Source organism: Lynx canadensis, chromosome E3 (genome assembly GCF_007474595.2).
Source record: "Lynx canadensis isolate LIC74 chromosome E3, mLynCan4.pri.v2, whole genome shotgun sequence".
In the NCBI taxonomy this organism is placed as follows: Eukaryota; Metazoa; Chordata; class Mammalia; order Carnivora; family Felidae; genus Lynx; species Lynx canadensis.
This window is the reverse complement of record NC_044318.1, coordinates 23,093,593-23,109,274: the sequence shown is the minus strand read 5'-3', so window position 1 is coordinate 23,109,274 and position 15,682 is coordinate 23,093,593. Positions and strand designations below refer to the sequence as shown.

Below are 15,682 nucleotides of genomic sequence, written 5' to 3'. Positions count from 1 at the left end.
TGTTTGAAAATTAGGAGATTTCCCACCAAAGCTCAACTTCCTTTAGGAAAGAATCCAAAGGCCAGACAACATGGAGCCCACGTTCTAGGTCCATACTATCTGGCTGGAGCTGAGCAGCCGCTGCCCCATTTGATGAGCTCACCAGTCCTCACGGAGCCTGTGGCCTTCGTGTGACTTGCAGGAGTCTGCAGCCCCGACTTCGGAGATAGGAACTCAACCGACTCAACTCAACCCAACATCTCCACAAGGACTGGATGGTGGGTGTTCTTAGTAAGCCCGTTTACAAGTGAGGGCTCTGAAGTTCAGAGAGGTGAAATGACTTGCAAAACATCCCAGAGCCAGTTTTTTTTTTTTTTTTTTTTGACTCATCTCCCCTGGTGCGCGTGCACGCGCACACGCACGCACACGCACGCACACGCACGTGCGCACGCGCGCATACTGGGCTTCTGCTCTCACCGCTGACTCTTCCTGAAAGCAGGGGATCAGCTCCACCAGCCCTGGCCCCAGGAAGGATGCCCTCACTCTGTCCTCTTACTTGGACGCCACCAAAACAGCCTCTGGTCTCTCCATCCGCAGGTGGGAGTGGTTCTGCAGGCCCCAGCAGAGGACAGTGAAGCTCAGTGGGAAGAAAATGCAGCCCAGTACAAAGAGCAGGGGCATGCCTGTGGGGGAGGGGGGTAGAGAAGGTGAGAAAAGGTGACCATGAGAACGCCTCAGCACGGTTGGCGTCCCTCAGCCCCAGACACCCCTTTCACCCCAATAACTCAACAGCCCATGGGATCCACCCATCTGTAAGCACCAAAAACCACCAGGCATCTCTCTTCCCTAATCTCTTTGGGACCTTTACTGCTCTTTAAATGTCCCTCATCCAGGGCAATTGGACATCCTTTTTTCTTTTTTTTTCTTTTTTTTTTTTTTTTTATCAACCTGTTCCAACAATTTCAAGCAGTTTCCCTGTCACCCTGGAAGCTGGTCTATACCTCCCAGTCCATCTCACACCTTAAAATTTCTTCTCTTCATCCTCAACCCTAAGGATGTGCCTGCTCTTTCTTAACTCTACCCCGTCCCATCTTCTGCCCCATCCCCAAGCTCTTCGGGTCACCTCTCCCTTCTCCTAGGTCCTCACCTCTGAGGGGACGAGGTGGAGGCTACGGAGGAAGGCTGATGATTCTCATCAGCGCCCGGAATTCAGAAAAAGGAAAAAGGGTGTTCACATCGTAAAGATATTGGAATTTTAAAACTAACCTTTTTTTAAAAAAAGAAAGAGGAAGGCCAAAGTATTATCCCATTGACAAAGGGAAAAAAAAATCAAGAAACAACAGAATCCCTGAAAACAGACGTATTTACATATATGTTATTTTTGTCTGGAAAAGCCTCCCCTCCCGTCCACTCCAGGGAGGGGAGGGGTGGAGAAAGCCCAGGGGGGATGCAGGGAGTTGGGGCCGCCATCCTGCATCCCTTAGGCAGCAGGGAGGGGACCTTCTTTCAGGATACAAGGAAAAGTGTCAAACTGCAAGGGCACGAGGCTGAGGCGGCTCTGCTCTGGGGAGGCAGTTGCAGAGGGCGGGAACTTCCCTCCCATTGGTGGACTGGTGGGCGGTTTAGACCATGCTATCCTCCCATTGGCCCACTCTTGACACCTGTGCCCTATCATATGCTTGCTGGCAGCGGGTGGACTGTGGGGCCTTCTAATGCAGAATTGACCAATTAGAACTGGTCATGGCTCAGTGGACAGCTACATTTCCCCCAGAGCTAAAAGAGGAGTAAGGAAAGGGGAGGGAGAAGATAACGCCCTAAGTAGTCGTGGCTTTAAAAGGCAGTACAGTATAGGATAAGAGTTAAGATGGCAATTTCTAGGCTGGGACCATCTGGGCTTCACATTCAGGCTCCGTGTATAATAAAAGAAACATACTGTATGAATCCACTTGGATGAAATTCAAAACAGGCAGAATATCTTCAGTGAAAAATCAGAACAGCACTTAACTTGGTGGGAGGTATTGATGAGAGGGGACCCCAGCGAGCCTTCTGAGAGATTAGGAGTACCCTTATGTAGATCACGAGTGCATACATGGATAAACATGTCCAAGGCATACCCTTAAAATGGTGTGCGCTTTATTTAAATTAAGCTGGAATTTTATTTTATTTTATTTTTTTATTTTGAGAGAGTGTGTGCAAGCACATGTGAGAGGGAGAGGAGTAGAGGGAGAGAGAGAGAGAGAGGGAGAAAAAGAGAGAGAATCCCAAGCAGTCTCCCCAAGCAGTCTCCCTGACTTGGGGCTTGATCCCATGCCCCTGGGATTATGACCTGAGCCGAAATCAAGAGTTCCACGCTTAACTGACCAAGCCACCCAGTCGTCCCTGGAATTTTAAAAATGCTAAACAAATTTAGGCTCTCCCATTCCCTGAATGATTGTGGGTCAATTTCTGTGGGTCAATTCTTCATTTGTGGGATAATAATAATTCCAGTTTGTTAAATGCTACTTATATGGCATTTACTATGGGCCAGACACTGATCTGGGTGCTTAAAAATATCAACTCATTTCCTCATTAACAAAGGAACAGCTTTATGAGTTGTTTTCTATTGTGTCTACTTTACAGAGGCACAGACAGGTTTGGTACCTTGTCCAAAGTTACACAGGATGTGAACAAAGTAGGATTTTTAAAATCTTATTTTCTGAATGCATTGGTCTCTATAATGTTAAGCAGATATAGAAAACCCATAAACTCATTTTCCTAAAGGAACTGCAAGATAAAAAAAAAAAAAATAACTTCACGCCAGTCACAGTTTCAGAACTTATCTCTGTTAATGGTTCTTGCTTCCTTAGCTACTCCGTCGGTGGAGTGTACAACTGCTGATCTGGGGGTTGTAAATTCGAGCCCCACGGTGGGTGTAGAGATTACTTAAAAATAAAACCCTTAGGGGCGCCTGGGTGGCGCAGTCGGTTAAGCGTCCGACTTCAGCCAGGTCACGATCTCGCGGTCCGGGAGTTCGAGAGCCTGGAGCCTGTTTCCGATTCTGTGTCTCCCTCTCTCTCTGCCCCTCCCTCGTTCATGCTCTGTCTCTCTCTGTCCGAAAAATAAATAAATGTTGAAAAATAAAACCCTTAAAAAAAAAAAAGTTAAGATTTTTTTTTTTTTTTTTTTTTTTTTTTTTTCCTCAAGAACCTATTGCTGTCCCCTTGGGGGCGATATTACCCCTGTTGAAATGCATTAGGGCCATCACACCAACTCGTGTTCTGAGCCACCTTTACACACACCATCTCAACATCAGTGAAATAGTATTAGTCTCATTGCACACCTGAATACTGCGAGAAGCTATATTAATTATCAAAGTTTGAAATGGCTGGTAAGTGGATGGGGAATCCAGAGACCTGCGGAGATCCTAGCTTAGCCACTTAATTATCTTCTCCAAAACTTTGCTTCCTCACATGGAAAATGGTGGGGTCGGTGCAAAGAAACTTTGTCTAAACCTCGGGGTTTTGTGGTTTGTCTGTTTGTTCGTTTTTGCCCTATTTAAGCTAACAGCAAACATTTACACAGCCTACATATCAGGCACCCATCGGTGCCCTTTACATACACTAATATAATCCTTACAATAACATAAGGAGGAGATGCCATTATCACTTCCCTTTACAGAGGAGGGAGTTGAGGCACAGAGAGGTTGCAAGACTTGCTCGAGGTCACATCGGCAGTTCAGTGGCATAGCTGGGATTTGAACCTAGTTAGTCTAATTTCCAGAGTACCTGCTTTTAACCATGTACTTTAAAGGGAAACGTCTTCTCACTACCGAAAATAGAAAACCAATATCACTTGTAAATAGAAGGTAACAAAAAATAAATGAAATGAAAAACAAACAAACAAACTCGTTCTAACCTTCTAGCTCGATACTTTCATCTGCTCGGAATTCTGAGCCGGAGGCCTACCCTCTCTCTCTGTTAAAGACAAGACATGGCAAGATAAGCACGGAGAGAGAGGTGTTAAAGGGCTTCTGGCGGCAAAATGAGACTTGCTCCTGGAATAATCAGAAGCGTTGAAAAGGAGTTGGAAAGAGAAGAGCTCGCGCGCTCGCTCTCTTGCCGAGGGGTGCAGCGTGGGAAATAAACCCGAGATGGGACGCATTCCACACACCGTGGTCCTTCGCCTGGGCCTTCTAGGAGTGCCTGAACTTCCCGAAGGAGGACAGCGCCGGCCAGTTCCGCCCAGGGGTGCGGGCCCTGCCCACGCGGCGCCTCGGACAGCGCCTGCCGAGAGGGACGGCGTGGGTGGCGCTCCCCGGGTGCCAGGCTCGAGGGACCCGCTCTCCCGGCCCAGCGTGCTTCCTCGGGTGAGTCTCTCGCCCCCGCGCGGTCCTCACACACCTGTCACACAATTCACCCGGGGCCTGGAGTTTACCGTTTCCTGCTACTTCAGGCTCCCGCGACGGCCCTGGGAGGTGTGCAGGTGTGATATCATCGAAGGCCGTGAATAAGTAAACAATAAGCAGCCAGAAGTGGCCTGTTTCCCACATGATACCCAGGGAAGGGTCCAATTCCCCCTACCCGTGCTCTGGAAAGAGTCCCGCCCAGCGGGCCAGAACATTTATTATTTAGTGCTTTTATTGTGCCTGTCCCAGGCTAGGTACTGCTCTGAGCAAGTCCAGTCCCCCCCCCCTTGATCTGTGTGATAGAAAAAGCTGAGGGGCACAACAGGTGCATTGGGAGTGAGAAAACCAAGAGTCTAGCCAGGCGTTTGGTTTTTTTTTTTCTCCCATAGATGGGCTGTGTGACCTTGGTCAAGTGTCAGAACCTCTCTGAGCCTCAGTTGTACACACACAAAGTCCCATTCCCCGGGCTCAAATCCTAGTTCTGTCACTCAGTAGCCAGGAGAAGTTGTGCAAGCGACTCATCTCCTCTTAGGATGAGGACAGGGCCAGGAGCAGGGCTGCTAGGATTAGGGCATGAGAAGGGTCTAAAGCACAGTTCCTATGTGGTGCCTTGTAAGTACTGTGATATTCATTCCTAGTTGTTCCGGTTATATATTTTTAAATTCTTTTTTTAATGTTTATTTTTGAGAGACGGGGGGAGGGGAGGGGCAGAGAGAGAGGGAGACAGAGAATCCCGAGCAGGCTCTGTGCTGTCAGCACAGAACCGGATGTGGGGCTTGAACTCACGAACTGTGAGATCATGACCTGAGCCAGAATCAGGGTTTGGAGGCCTAACTGACTGAGCCACTCAGGCACCCCTCATGAGCCCTTATTCTATGCCAGGTAGTCTACATACCTTTCCTTCAACCATCACAAACCCTCTGAGGCTGTTAGGTGATCCCCGCTTTCCAGATGAGGAAGACTGAGGCACAATGAAGTCGACTGACTTGCCCAGGGTCACTGAGACACACGGTGGCAGACCTAGAATTCAAACCTAGATCTTGCCTGGCCTAAAATTCTTTTCCAACCAGGTCAGGATTCTTTTCTATCTCTACAATGGAAATAATGATTGCTGCCACTCAGGTCTGCTGTTAGGATTCAGGAAGATAAAGTCTGGGAAGAGGCCTTGACTAATGGCTGCTCTCGCTCTGGTTACCTCAACTTCTTATTCCCCCAGGGTAACTACTTGAGCAAAGGCCTTCAATTTTCCTGAGAAGGAGGCTGAGGACCTCCTCTTAGTCTCTGCGAGGCAATATTGTCTGATGTCCATAGGAGGGGCTGAAAGTCCAAGATCAAAATCGGAGCTGCCAGATTCCGTTCCCACGCCCGAGCCCAGGCCCGCCCAGGCTTCCTTCATCTCCTGGGTGTTCAGTGGGTCTCAGGTCTCCCGCCCAGCCCATGACCACTGAGAGTACATCGTCTTTTTGTCTCCTTCCCAGGGGCAGAGCAAAACTCTATGCGATCATATCTGACACCCCCAGCTTTGAATTTCAGGGAGAAGGAGACCTTATGGCTATTTGACTATTCTGAAGTCATTTTCTCCCTGCCTCCAATAGGGAGGGCAGAGGTGGCCTTGGCAGAGTGGGGTGCCTACATCACCCATCTTATTGGTTGGTCTTACGGCGAGCAGGCCCGGTGCACTGTCCACCATCCTGCATAATGTATGAGCCCCCGGTAGGAACAGAATACCATCAGCAGCGAGTCTGACCACTGCAGGCCACGGACGTGTCCAGAGGCCTTGCCAAGGCTGACGTCTCTCTTGGCAGGAAATGAACAGAGGGCGGGAGTGGGTGTCACCTGAGACCTTTCCTGGGGCTGGGGTGGGGACTGGCCTCATCTTGGGCCTTGGGGTTTTGCAAAGAAGATGGGGCAGACAAGAAGACAGTCCCAAGAAGGCAATCTGCCCCTGACTTAGAATCAGCAATGTGACATTGGGGACAGCTAGCCTCCTGTCTTCTGGGCTTGAGGCTCCCACTGAGAGGGCTGGGGAGGGCGGGGGGGGGGGCGGTGCTGGGTGGGACTCTGTCAGTGTGGTTGAAGGTGAGAAGGGAGATTTGGGAACCAGGGACACAGACCCTGGTGATTTCTGTGGCTGCCTTGTGGTGCAGGAGATCCCCAGGGGCAGCAGTGTGGCAAGGTACTTCGGGGTGGACAACATGGACAAAAGTAGGTACACGGTGGCACTGCTTTCAGGGGAACATGCCCAGATACAGTAATCATGGAGGAAGTCTGTGGCCTCCATGGGGGAGGCGTGCTTCCGTGAGTGTGCACGAGCGCGAGCATTGTTTGCGTAGAACCGGAAAGGTCAGGAATGAAAAGTGGGAGGCCCGAGTGGCTTGAGAGCCAAAGGAGGTAGGGCATCTGGATAACAACACTTCATTGGTGGATGGCATTGGATTTGATTCATTCACAGAATCAGTGAGTACTCACTCGAGGCCCCCAAGACCGCAGGAACTGCCAGGGCTTGGGATATGGGGATGAATCAGACCCAGGCACTCGCCGTCTAACTGGGGAGCAAAGTGGAGAATTCAAATAGTTGTCATCAGTGATGGGACAGCGGTGCATATATGGTGTCATAAGCAGCCACCTCCCCGTGAGGTTGGCAGGAAGACCTCCCTGAGGCAGAGGCTGGAAGGATGAGGGAACTCTTCAGAGGGAAACAGGGGAAGGGTGTTCTAGGCAGAGGGAACAGCATCTGCAAATGTGTGGAGCTGTGAGACCCTCTGCACTGGTTCAGGAAACTTGAACAGGTCCTACGGTAGAAATTTGGAAGAATGATTACATATTGTTATTTAGTTATGGTTTTACAGATTATCTGATTCCCCTCCCCTAGTAGAATGTAAGCAACATGAGGGCAGGAAATTTGTCAGCTTTATTCTCTGCTAGAGTTCCAGAGCCTAGATATGCTGTGAATGAACAAACGGAAGACAAAAGGGGCCCAGAGTGGATGATGTTGTCAGCTAAGCACTTGGGCTTTATCCTGGAGTCGGCTGGGGAGCCTCCGGAGGTTTAAAATAGAAAAGGGACATGGTCTGGGGTGCCTGGTGTCTCAGTCAGTTAAGCGTCCAACTCTTGATTTCCCTGCAGGTCAAGATCTCACCGCTCATGAGTTTGAGCCACGCATCAGGCTCTCTGTTATTAGCACGGAGCCCGGCTGGGATCCTGTCCCCTCTCTCTTTGTCCGTCCTCCACTCATTCTCTCTCTCCCTCTTTCTCAGAATAAATAAATAAACTTTAAAAAAGAGACAAAAGACCTTTTTTTATTTTTTTAATGTTTATTTTTATATTTGAGAGAGAGAGCACAGGCAGGGGAGGGGCAGAGAGAGAAAGAGACCCTGAGACAGAACCCAAAGCAGGCTCCAAGCTGTCAGGAGAGAGCCCGACTGGAGGCTCGAACCCAGAGCCATGAGATCATGACCTGGGCCGAAGCCTGAGGCTTAACCAACTGAGCCCCCCAGCCCCCCGGAAAAGGGACAAGATCTGATGTGGGTGGGAGGAAATCACTCTGACAATTATGTGAAGGTTAAAGAGACCCGCTGAAGTCTTAAATTAGGACACTGTCAATAGAAATGGGTGCGGCCAAGTTGGGGAAAAAAAAAAAAGAATAGCGGTATACAGTTAACAAGTAGCTTTGATTTTTACAACATCCCCGTAAGGCAGGCGTTTCCCGGTTTTACAGACTCAGCGAGGCTCAGTGACTTGGCCGAAGTCACACAGCACGCTGCTGGTGTAGCCCCGGGTGTCAGTCTTTTCTTTGCAGCGCCGCCGGACGCCGCACAAGATGGGGGTCCGACTGCGGCAGGTGGCAGCGGGAAATCGCCACTTCCGTTCAGTAACGGCGGGAAAACCTGGTCGACCACGGCTACGAGGAGCTGGTGACCGCAGAGGATCTGGCCGGAGAAGAACGGCTGGGAGAAGGAATTTGGGTCTCGGCGGCCGCCGTAGGAGCGGCGCTCGGATCCCCATGGCAACGGCAAGAAGCAGCGGGAGCTTCTGGGCGGTGCTGCCGCCGCGGCGGATTGGATGAGAGCGGCGCGGAATCCGTGAACTGCCCGCGGCCCCGCGGGTGCAGGTGCTGGGGACCAGCGGACGGAGGGGGCCGGGGTGTGGGGACAGTCAAGGGTGTGGCCAGGGCCAGGCTGGGGCCTGCGAGGGGGGCGCCGCCCGAATCCCCCGGACCCCCGACCCCACTGTCCCGACCAGTAGCCATCGCTCGGCCTCAGTTTCTCCAAACTGGGCGGGAGGTATCGGGCACCCCAGTCCAATGGCCCCTCTCAGCCTCTGAGACCCAGGACTTTCTCTCCTCTGCAGCTCCTGGACTGACCGGCGCTGTCCTGCCCCATGGACGTGAGTCCTAGGCCCCTTACCCTTTCCCGGAGGGACCCCCTAAGTGCCTTAAACTCGCCCTGACTTTGCCTGCCTTCGAGCCCGGACTGGACAGGGGGCTCTGTACCCAACGTAGACCCTTCGAGCTCCGGAGGAGGGCTGTGAGACAGTGCCGGGAATAGACTTCCCACGGAGCGCACGTTCCCGCGCTTCTTGGCAAGATGAGATGCTTGCCAAGTAATCAAGGAGAAGAGGCATCCCAGGCTGGGGGAGCAGCTCGGGCAGAGCCTCGGGGGTGGGAGGGAGGGTAGGCGTTTGGGGAGCTGCTGGGACTTCAGTATGTCTGGAGTGGAGAGGAGGAGGGAGGCTGAGGTGGGCAGGGCTAGCTCAGGGCTTTGTCACCGAGATAAGAAGTTTGGACTGAGTCACTGGGAGCCATTGAAGGACTGGAAGGAAAGGACAGATACACAACACAGCTGGGATGGGAAGGGGCAGAATTGCGGGTTGGAAGACAGCGGCCAGTAATGTGGCCTAAGGGACAGTAAAGTAGTACAGAGGAATCAGAGACAATAGATATGTTATGGAGAGGCATTCTGAGAGGAAGAGCAACACATCTTGGAACATTCTAGAATGATCAACAGGTACCGATGGTGCTGAAACGGGGACGACAGAGGAAGGTCACATTTGGGGAACAGGATAGTGTAGTCCCAATGACTCTCTCCCCAGCATCTGATGGCTGTTCCTCCCCTCTTCCCAGCCACCTCCGGTGTCCCTCCTGGTATTTTTGCCTTCCTGCAGCCCCTCCCACCTCCTTGTCACCCCTTCCTCCTGTGCTTGTCCAGGCCTCCTCTAGCCCGTGGAACCCAACCCCGGCTCCCGTCAGCAGTCCCTCCCTGCTGCTCCCCATCCCCGCCATCGTCTTCATCGCTGTGGGCATCTATTTGTTGCTGCTCGGTGTAGTGCTGCTGACGAGACACTGCCTGCTGGTGAGGGGCCTGGTGGAGGCTGAAGGGTGGGCTCTGGGGAAGAGGAGGCGGTCAGTTGGTGCCCTCATCTGCAGGCCCTTACTCTGAGGCTCCTTTGCCATTTAGTCCCCGCATCTGTACCTATCACGGTCCCTCCTTTCCTGTCCCCCCCCCGCCCCACACACACACACATGCCACCTGGCCCGGATCCTGAGCCCTTTCCATCTCCTAGGCCCAGGGCTGCTGCACGGACTGCAGCTCCCCCTGCAGGAAGCAAGGCGCTTCCCGGCCCCAGGACTGTTGCTGGACCTGTGCGGAAGCCTGCGACTTCCCTCTGCCCAGCCCTGCCCGCTGCCTGGATGCCTGCTGCCCCCAGCCCACCGAAGCTGTGAGTTCTTGTCCTGTCCCTGGCTCCCCGAGCCCCGACCTGGGCGCGCTCTGTGCGTTTTTGTGTTGTTGTTGTTCAACAACGTTGATTGCTGAGCACCTGCTCTAGGCCAGGCCCCGTTCGGGGTCCTGGCTCAGTGGGAGACAGCCCAAGACACCATAAACAGCACATCACATACTTTTCTGGTGCTGAAAACTACTTTGAGAGAAGAAAATAAGGTGGCAGCCGGAGAAAGGTGAGTACCATGTAGGGCACACAATGGCTTCCGAAAACGGAAATATAAACGACCCCTCTCACCGCTCCTTCCGTTCACTGAGTGAGCACTACATTCCAGACAGTGTGCCGCTTTTACTGGCATTATTATTTTCTCAGCAACCCTGAGAGCTGGGTATTTTTTAAACATTTATTTATTTTTGAGAGAGAGAGAGAGAACGAGTAGGGGAGGGGCAGAAAGAGCCGGAGACACAGAATCCGAAGCAGGCTCCAGGATCCGAGCTGTCAGCACAGAGCCCGACATGGGGCTCGAACTCACAGACTGCAAGATCATGACCTGAGCCGAAGTGAGACGCTCAACTGAGCCACCCAGGCGCCCCTGGGTATTATTTTTAATGTTTATTTATTTTGAGAGAGAGAGAGAGAGAGAGAATCCCAAGCAGGCTCTGCATTGTCAGCACAGACCCTGACGTGGGGCTCGATCTCATGAATCATGAAATCATGACTTAGCTGAAATCAAGAGTCAGACGCTTAAACGACTAAGCCACCCAGGCGCCCCAAGAGCGCTGGGTATTTTTAAAAAGCTATATAGTACTGATTATGAAAAGCATTGATTACAGTGTGCGTGTCGAAAAACATAGAAAGTACAAGTCACTTTATAAACCAGCTCCATAACCAAGGTTGCTACATTTTGTGTACGTCCCTCATATACTAATATGCAGTACTATTCCTGCTATATTATGCCATTATTTGGTAAAGATGGGGTCATACCACACATACTGTTTCATCACAACTGCTACTTGCCCTTTTTACCTGGACATCACACCTCGACCCCCTAGCTATGCCTGTGTGTGTAGATAGTTAAGTATTTTTATCCTGTTTTTGCAGGGGGACAAGTTGCCTCCGGGAGATTCGGTCAGAGTCTTGCAGAGCAAATCGCTCCATTGTGTGTTGAAACAGAATCCTCAGGGAGGAGCCTTGCTCCCAGAGGCCAGGCCATTTTTGCCTTTGTGGGTTTTACGATGTTAAATGTAACTGACCACCTTCCTATTTGGGGCTCAGATTTAGACAGCAAAGCTCTTGCCTTTGAAGTGGTGACCTTCCCCAGGAGGAAAGAGAGAGGATAAAAGACCCAGCAAATTCCCAACTTGTGCGGACCTTAGTTGGTTAAATTCCTGGGAGAAGTTGTGAGTTTTGAAATAAATTATGAGGCAAGGGGCTCTCCTTCAAATAATCTGCTTTTGGTTTCTGAAGGGTAGCCGGGAGAGGAGCCCAGGACTGGGGGTAAGAGGGCAAAGGGGAAAACGAAGACCCAGGGTCCTAAAAACTCCTATTTTATAGGAAATGCTGAATTACAAAGTGATTTCTGGCCCCCTCTCCTGGCGGGGGGGGGGGGGGGGGGGGAGGGAGGTTGCCCTTTGCCCCTTCTGTCAGTCTGGGCCTTTCCTCCCTGGTCAGACCCGTGAGGATGGAGTGAGGAATTCTGGACCTGGAGACCTCAGGGCCTGATCTTTCCGGCTTCAGCCAGAGCCAGGAAGGAAGGATTCTAGAATGGCACAGAGCAGGGCGGGATCTTTCTGTCATTCTGTCCTTGAGCCGTCTCTGTACGAAGTATAGTAAAGTGTCTGTTCTTCAGTTTCCTTATAGTAACAAGGACCACAAATATTACAAAGCTCTTGCCTACTTTATAGCTGTCCGAAACTGAGGCTTACAGAGGCTTGAGTGAGTCACCTGAGGCCTAGGCCAGGACACAAACCCAGGTGTCTTTTCCTTTCTGGGACAAACCTGCCTGCTCTGCTTTTTCACAAGCATGTGGCAAGGATCTCATTCATTCACTTATTCATTTATTCATTCACTTATGTTTTCACCTACCAAAGATTTATGGAGTCACTGTTGAAGCCCTGTGCCAGGCCCTAGGGGCTCAGCAAAACAAGCTGGACACGGTCCCGGCCGCACAGGGCTTCTATTCGAATGAAGGGCAGAGAAGAAAAAGTAGGCAGTTATGCTAGGCCATGAGAAATGAAGTCATACAGCGCAATGGTTGGTTCTCAGCCCTGTGTGTGATCAGAGGCACATATGAGACATAGAAAACCACGCGTCCAGGCCCCACACTCAGTAGGTCTGGGATGGGATTGGAGTTTGTGAATCAAGAAAAATTTTTTTAAATGTTTATTTATTTTTGAGAGAGAGAGAGAGTGCGAACAGGGGAGGGGCGGAGAGGGGGACAGATGATGTGAAGCAGGCTCTGCGCTGACAGCAGAGAGCCCGACGTGAGGCTCGAACACATGAACCGTGAGATCATGACCTGAGCCAAAGTCAGACTGCTCAACCGATTGAGCCACCCAAGTGCCCTGGATTTCGTGCATTTTTAACAAATTATTTAATTAATTAAACAAACCCTGGGGCACATCAGGGTTAAGAACTATTGTTCAGGGCAGTGCCTGGGTGGCTCAGTCTGTTGGGCGGCCGACTCTTGATCTTGGTTCAGTTCTTTTTTTTTTTTTTTTAATGTTTATTTTATTTATTTTTTTTAAATGTTTATTTATTTTTGAGAGAGAGAGACAGAATGCGAGTGGGGGGGAGCCAGAGATAGAGGGAGACACAGAAGCCGAAGCAGGCTCCGGGCTCCGAGCTGTAGGCACAGAGCCCAACACGGGGCTCGAACTCTCAGACCACGAGATCACGACCTGCAGCAAAGTCGGCACGCCCCCCTCCCCCCACCCCTGCCCCCGGTTTGCCTCCATGCTGGGCACGGAGCCTATTTAAAAACCTGGGGGAGAGAACGCCGACAAGAATATCTACCTGCCATTGAGTGTTCACTGTGTACCAGGCATTGTTCTTGCCGCCATGAGCCTATGAAGGAGGCACATTTGGATGAGAAAACTGAGGCTCGAAACATGAATTAGCCAAACCTGGGCCTGAATTCGATTCACATCCGGGCCTGAGCTCTAGCCACTAAAGATGGCTGGCCTTCCCAAAATCAAAGTGAGAGAAATCGAAGCGGAAAGAGCCTGACACACAAGGGTTAACGGTCTTGTGGCATTCTTGCCTAATGTACTGAAGTAGCAGATTCCTTCGAGAAGCCACATGGCTGCTTGTGAGAGTCGAGAAATCCATTAGACAGTTATAAATGACTAGCTGTAAACCCTTCCAGTGGACAGAGCCCAGAAATACTTTTCATACCCTCTCCTCTGAGCTGATGGCAACGGAGCGTCTCTCAGCCACCGGTCCTGTGTAGGGAGTGACGGTGTGGTCCTCCAAAAACCCACAGAGCCCGCTTCATGCCCAGACTGGGACTCCCCAGGGAGGCCCCAAACCACCCCAGCATCAAACACAAGGGAACCACTTCAATCTCCCTTCCACCATGACACCTCTAGCCTCCTTCTTGAGAGACAATTCTGCTGGCACTACACCAGCCCAGTTCAGACCCCTGTCCTTGCAGCGGGCAGATCCCCTCCCCTCACCGCAGCCCCTACTGATATCTGATCTCACCAGTCATCTGACACCGCACCCCCAAACCTCAGCTGTTTGAAAGGTCATTCCCCTATTCCTGGCTTGGCCTGGTGTCTGATTGAGCTGTGCAACTGTGACTGTCACTAGCTCTGCCTCAGGCCTCCAGGAGCCAATCTCCTGTCACATCCTGGGTGTGTCCCACCCCAGCCACTTGGCCTGACTCCAGTCCATGCGTGAAGCAGTCACAGATCACCCTTGTCACAGGGCAGGAAGGGAGACATAGGACAGTTCTCCGTTCTTGTCACTAAGGACATGCTGTTCCTAGTTCCCAAGAGACAGACCCTTCTGATTTCCTTGAAGCCCTCTTCTTTCTTCTTTGCCCAAAGAGGGGGAAATGGTTTGATTTATCCACTCATTCAACATTCATTTGTTTCTCACATACCTACTGAGCACGAGTACCCGTGCTAGGCCAGTGGTGACATGAGATAAACTGTCCCTGTCCCAGCAGACCCAGAAGGAAGCTTGTATTCCTGGCATTGGTGTTGAGGGGTATCCCCCTCTCTAAGCCTCCATTGCCTCTTTTGTAAAGAGGCCCCCTGTGCAAGGTTCTGATACATAAAAGAGAGGTGACTCTGTGTGAAACACTAAAAAATTTTCTTAGATCTGTACATTACCATTCTCAAAGACAATTGAGATTTTTTAAAAGTCATTCATGAATACAGTCTGTGCCTTGCATGGAGTAGGCGCTCAGAAATGATGAACGAGATCCCGCAATCTGGTCTCATGCCAAGGAAGAAATTCACAAAACCAAGTCATTTTCATCATGGACAGAAAATGTGTGCTTTCCCCGGTCTCCTGGCTTGGAATTGAATGAGGCCACAAGGATATAGTAGAATCATCTTGGAGCTGAACATTGGGACTTAATCAAACAGGATTAATTTGGTCCTCAGTCTCCTTGTCTATTAAATAGGAAGAAGGAAAGGACCGCCTGAACTCAGTTGTTTGGAACACTGCCTCCTTGCTGATTTAATAGCACAGGGAATTGATTTGTTCCCAAGAATGGTAGACGGTACCCTCTGTTCCACTGGGCAAATGGGACTCTCCAGGCCTCTCTGTTCCCTTCTCCCCTGAGAGGGAAACAGCGTAGGGCACTGGTCACCCTTCCTCCTGCCCACCGCCCTCACCCCTTTCTCCTCTCCCTCAGGGTTGGGCCTCTCGCTGCCCTCGCTGCTGCCCACTCTGCGACTGTGCCTGTGCGTGCCAACTTCCTGACTGCCAGAGCCTCAACTGTCTCTGCTTTGAGATCAAGCTCCGATGAGGACCCGGAGTCCTTGCCCTTTGGGGAGCGGCCAACCTCCTGGGCCCACATGTCCCTTTCCCTGAGGGGCCACTGGACACCTTTCTCTAGGCCACTGGAACCACAAATGGCCTGCCCAGCTCATCAGCCCGGGAACCAGCTGTGGAGAGCCTGGCTTCCTGCAGAGCAGGACTCAGAGAGCCCTTGGCCCGCTGGACTGCAACCCCTTTGGGGGGCCAGGAGGGAGAGGGGCTAGTGCGCTGGCAGGTGCCCCTCCCCGCCTCTCCTCCTCCCCACATAAACTGTTAAAATTGAAGGTGAGGGTGGGAGACACTGCTCACCACAGACCACATTATGGGACAAACTTGAGCCTTGAGCGTCAGGATATAGGGGTACCACAACCACACCTTGTCCACGGACTCTTGGTTATTTTGAGGTGAGTGTAGTGCCTGCAGCTGCTCTCCCGCCAAAACCTTGGTCTCCTGAGAATCACAACAGCCATCATCAGGGCCCAGAGGGGAGGGGGTTGAGAAGGAGGCAGAGAGGGCCACAGATCTGAGTCCCCTTTCCTCTCCTTCCCTCCCCACAGATCCCTGGCAAAGATTGATTTCTCTTGACAACCTTTGAGGGCCTCAGGC

At 51.5% G+C, this 15,682-nt stretch overlaps 1 protein-coding gene across 1 annotated transcript; it reads left to right on the top strand.

Annotated features, from left to right (window-relative positions):
• Nucleotides 1–9,381: 9,381 nt before the first annotated feature.
• Nucleotides 9,382–15,065, top strand: LOC115503896 (keratin-associated protein 10-2). Its single transcript, XM_032591582.1, has 3 exons — nt 9,382–9,714; nt 9,926–10,081; nt 14,952–15,065. Exons 1-3 carry the CDS (start codon nt 9,439–9,441, stop codon nt 15,063–15,065), a joined length of 546 nt encoding a protein of 181 aa, XP_032447473.1. The 5' UTR covers nt 9,382–9,438.
• Nucleotides 15,066–15,682: the final 617 nt, after the last annotated feature.

Excerpts from the sequence above, each read along its gene's own strand:
- LOC115503896 (XM_032591582.1), top strand. The coding sequence starts at position 9,439 with ATGACTCTCTCCCCAGCATCTGATGGCTGTTCCTCCCCTCTTCCCAGC. Across the intron at positions 9,715-9,925 it reads TGACGAGACACTGCCTGCTG|GCCCAGGGCTGCTGCACGGA; the intron begins GTGAGGGGCCTG and ends TCCATCTCCTAG. Across the intron at positions 10,082-14,951 it reads GCCCCCAGCCCACCGAAGCT|GGTTGGGCCTCTCGCTGCCC; the intron begins GTGAGTTCTTGT and ends CCTCTCCCTCAG.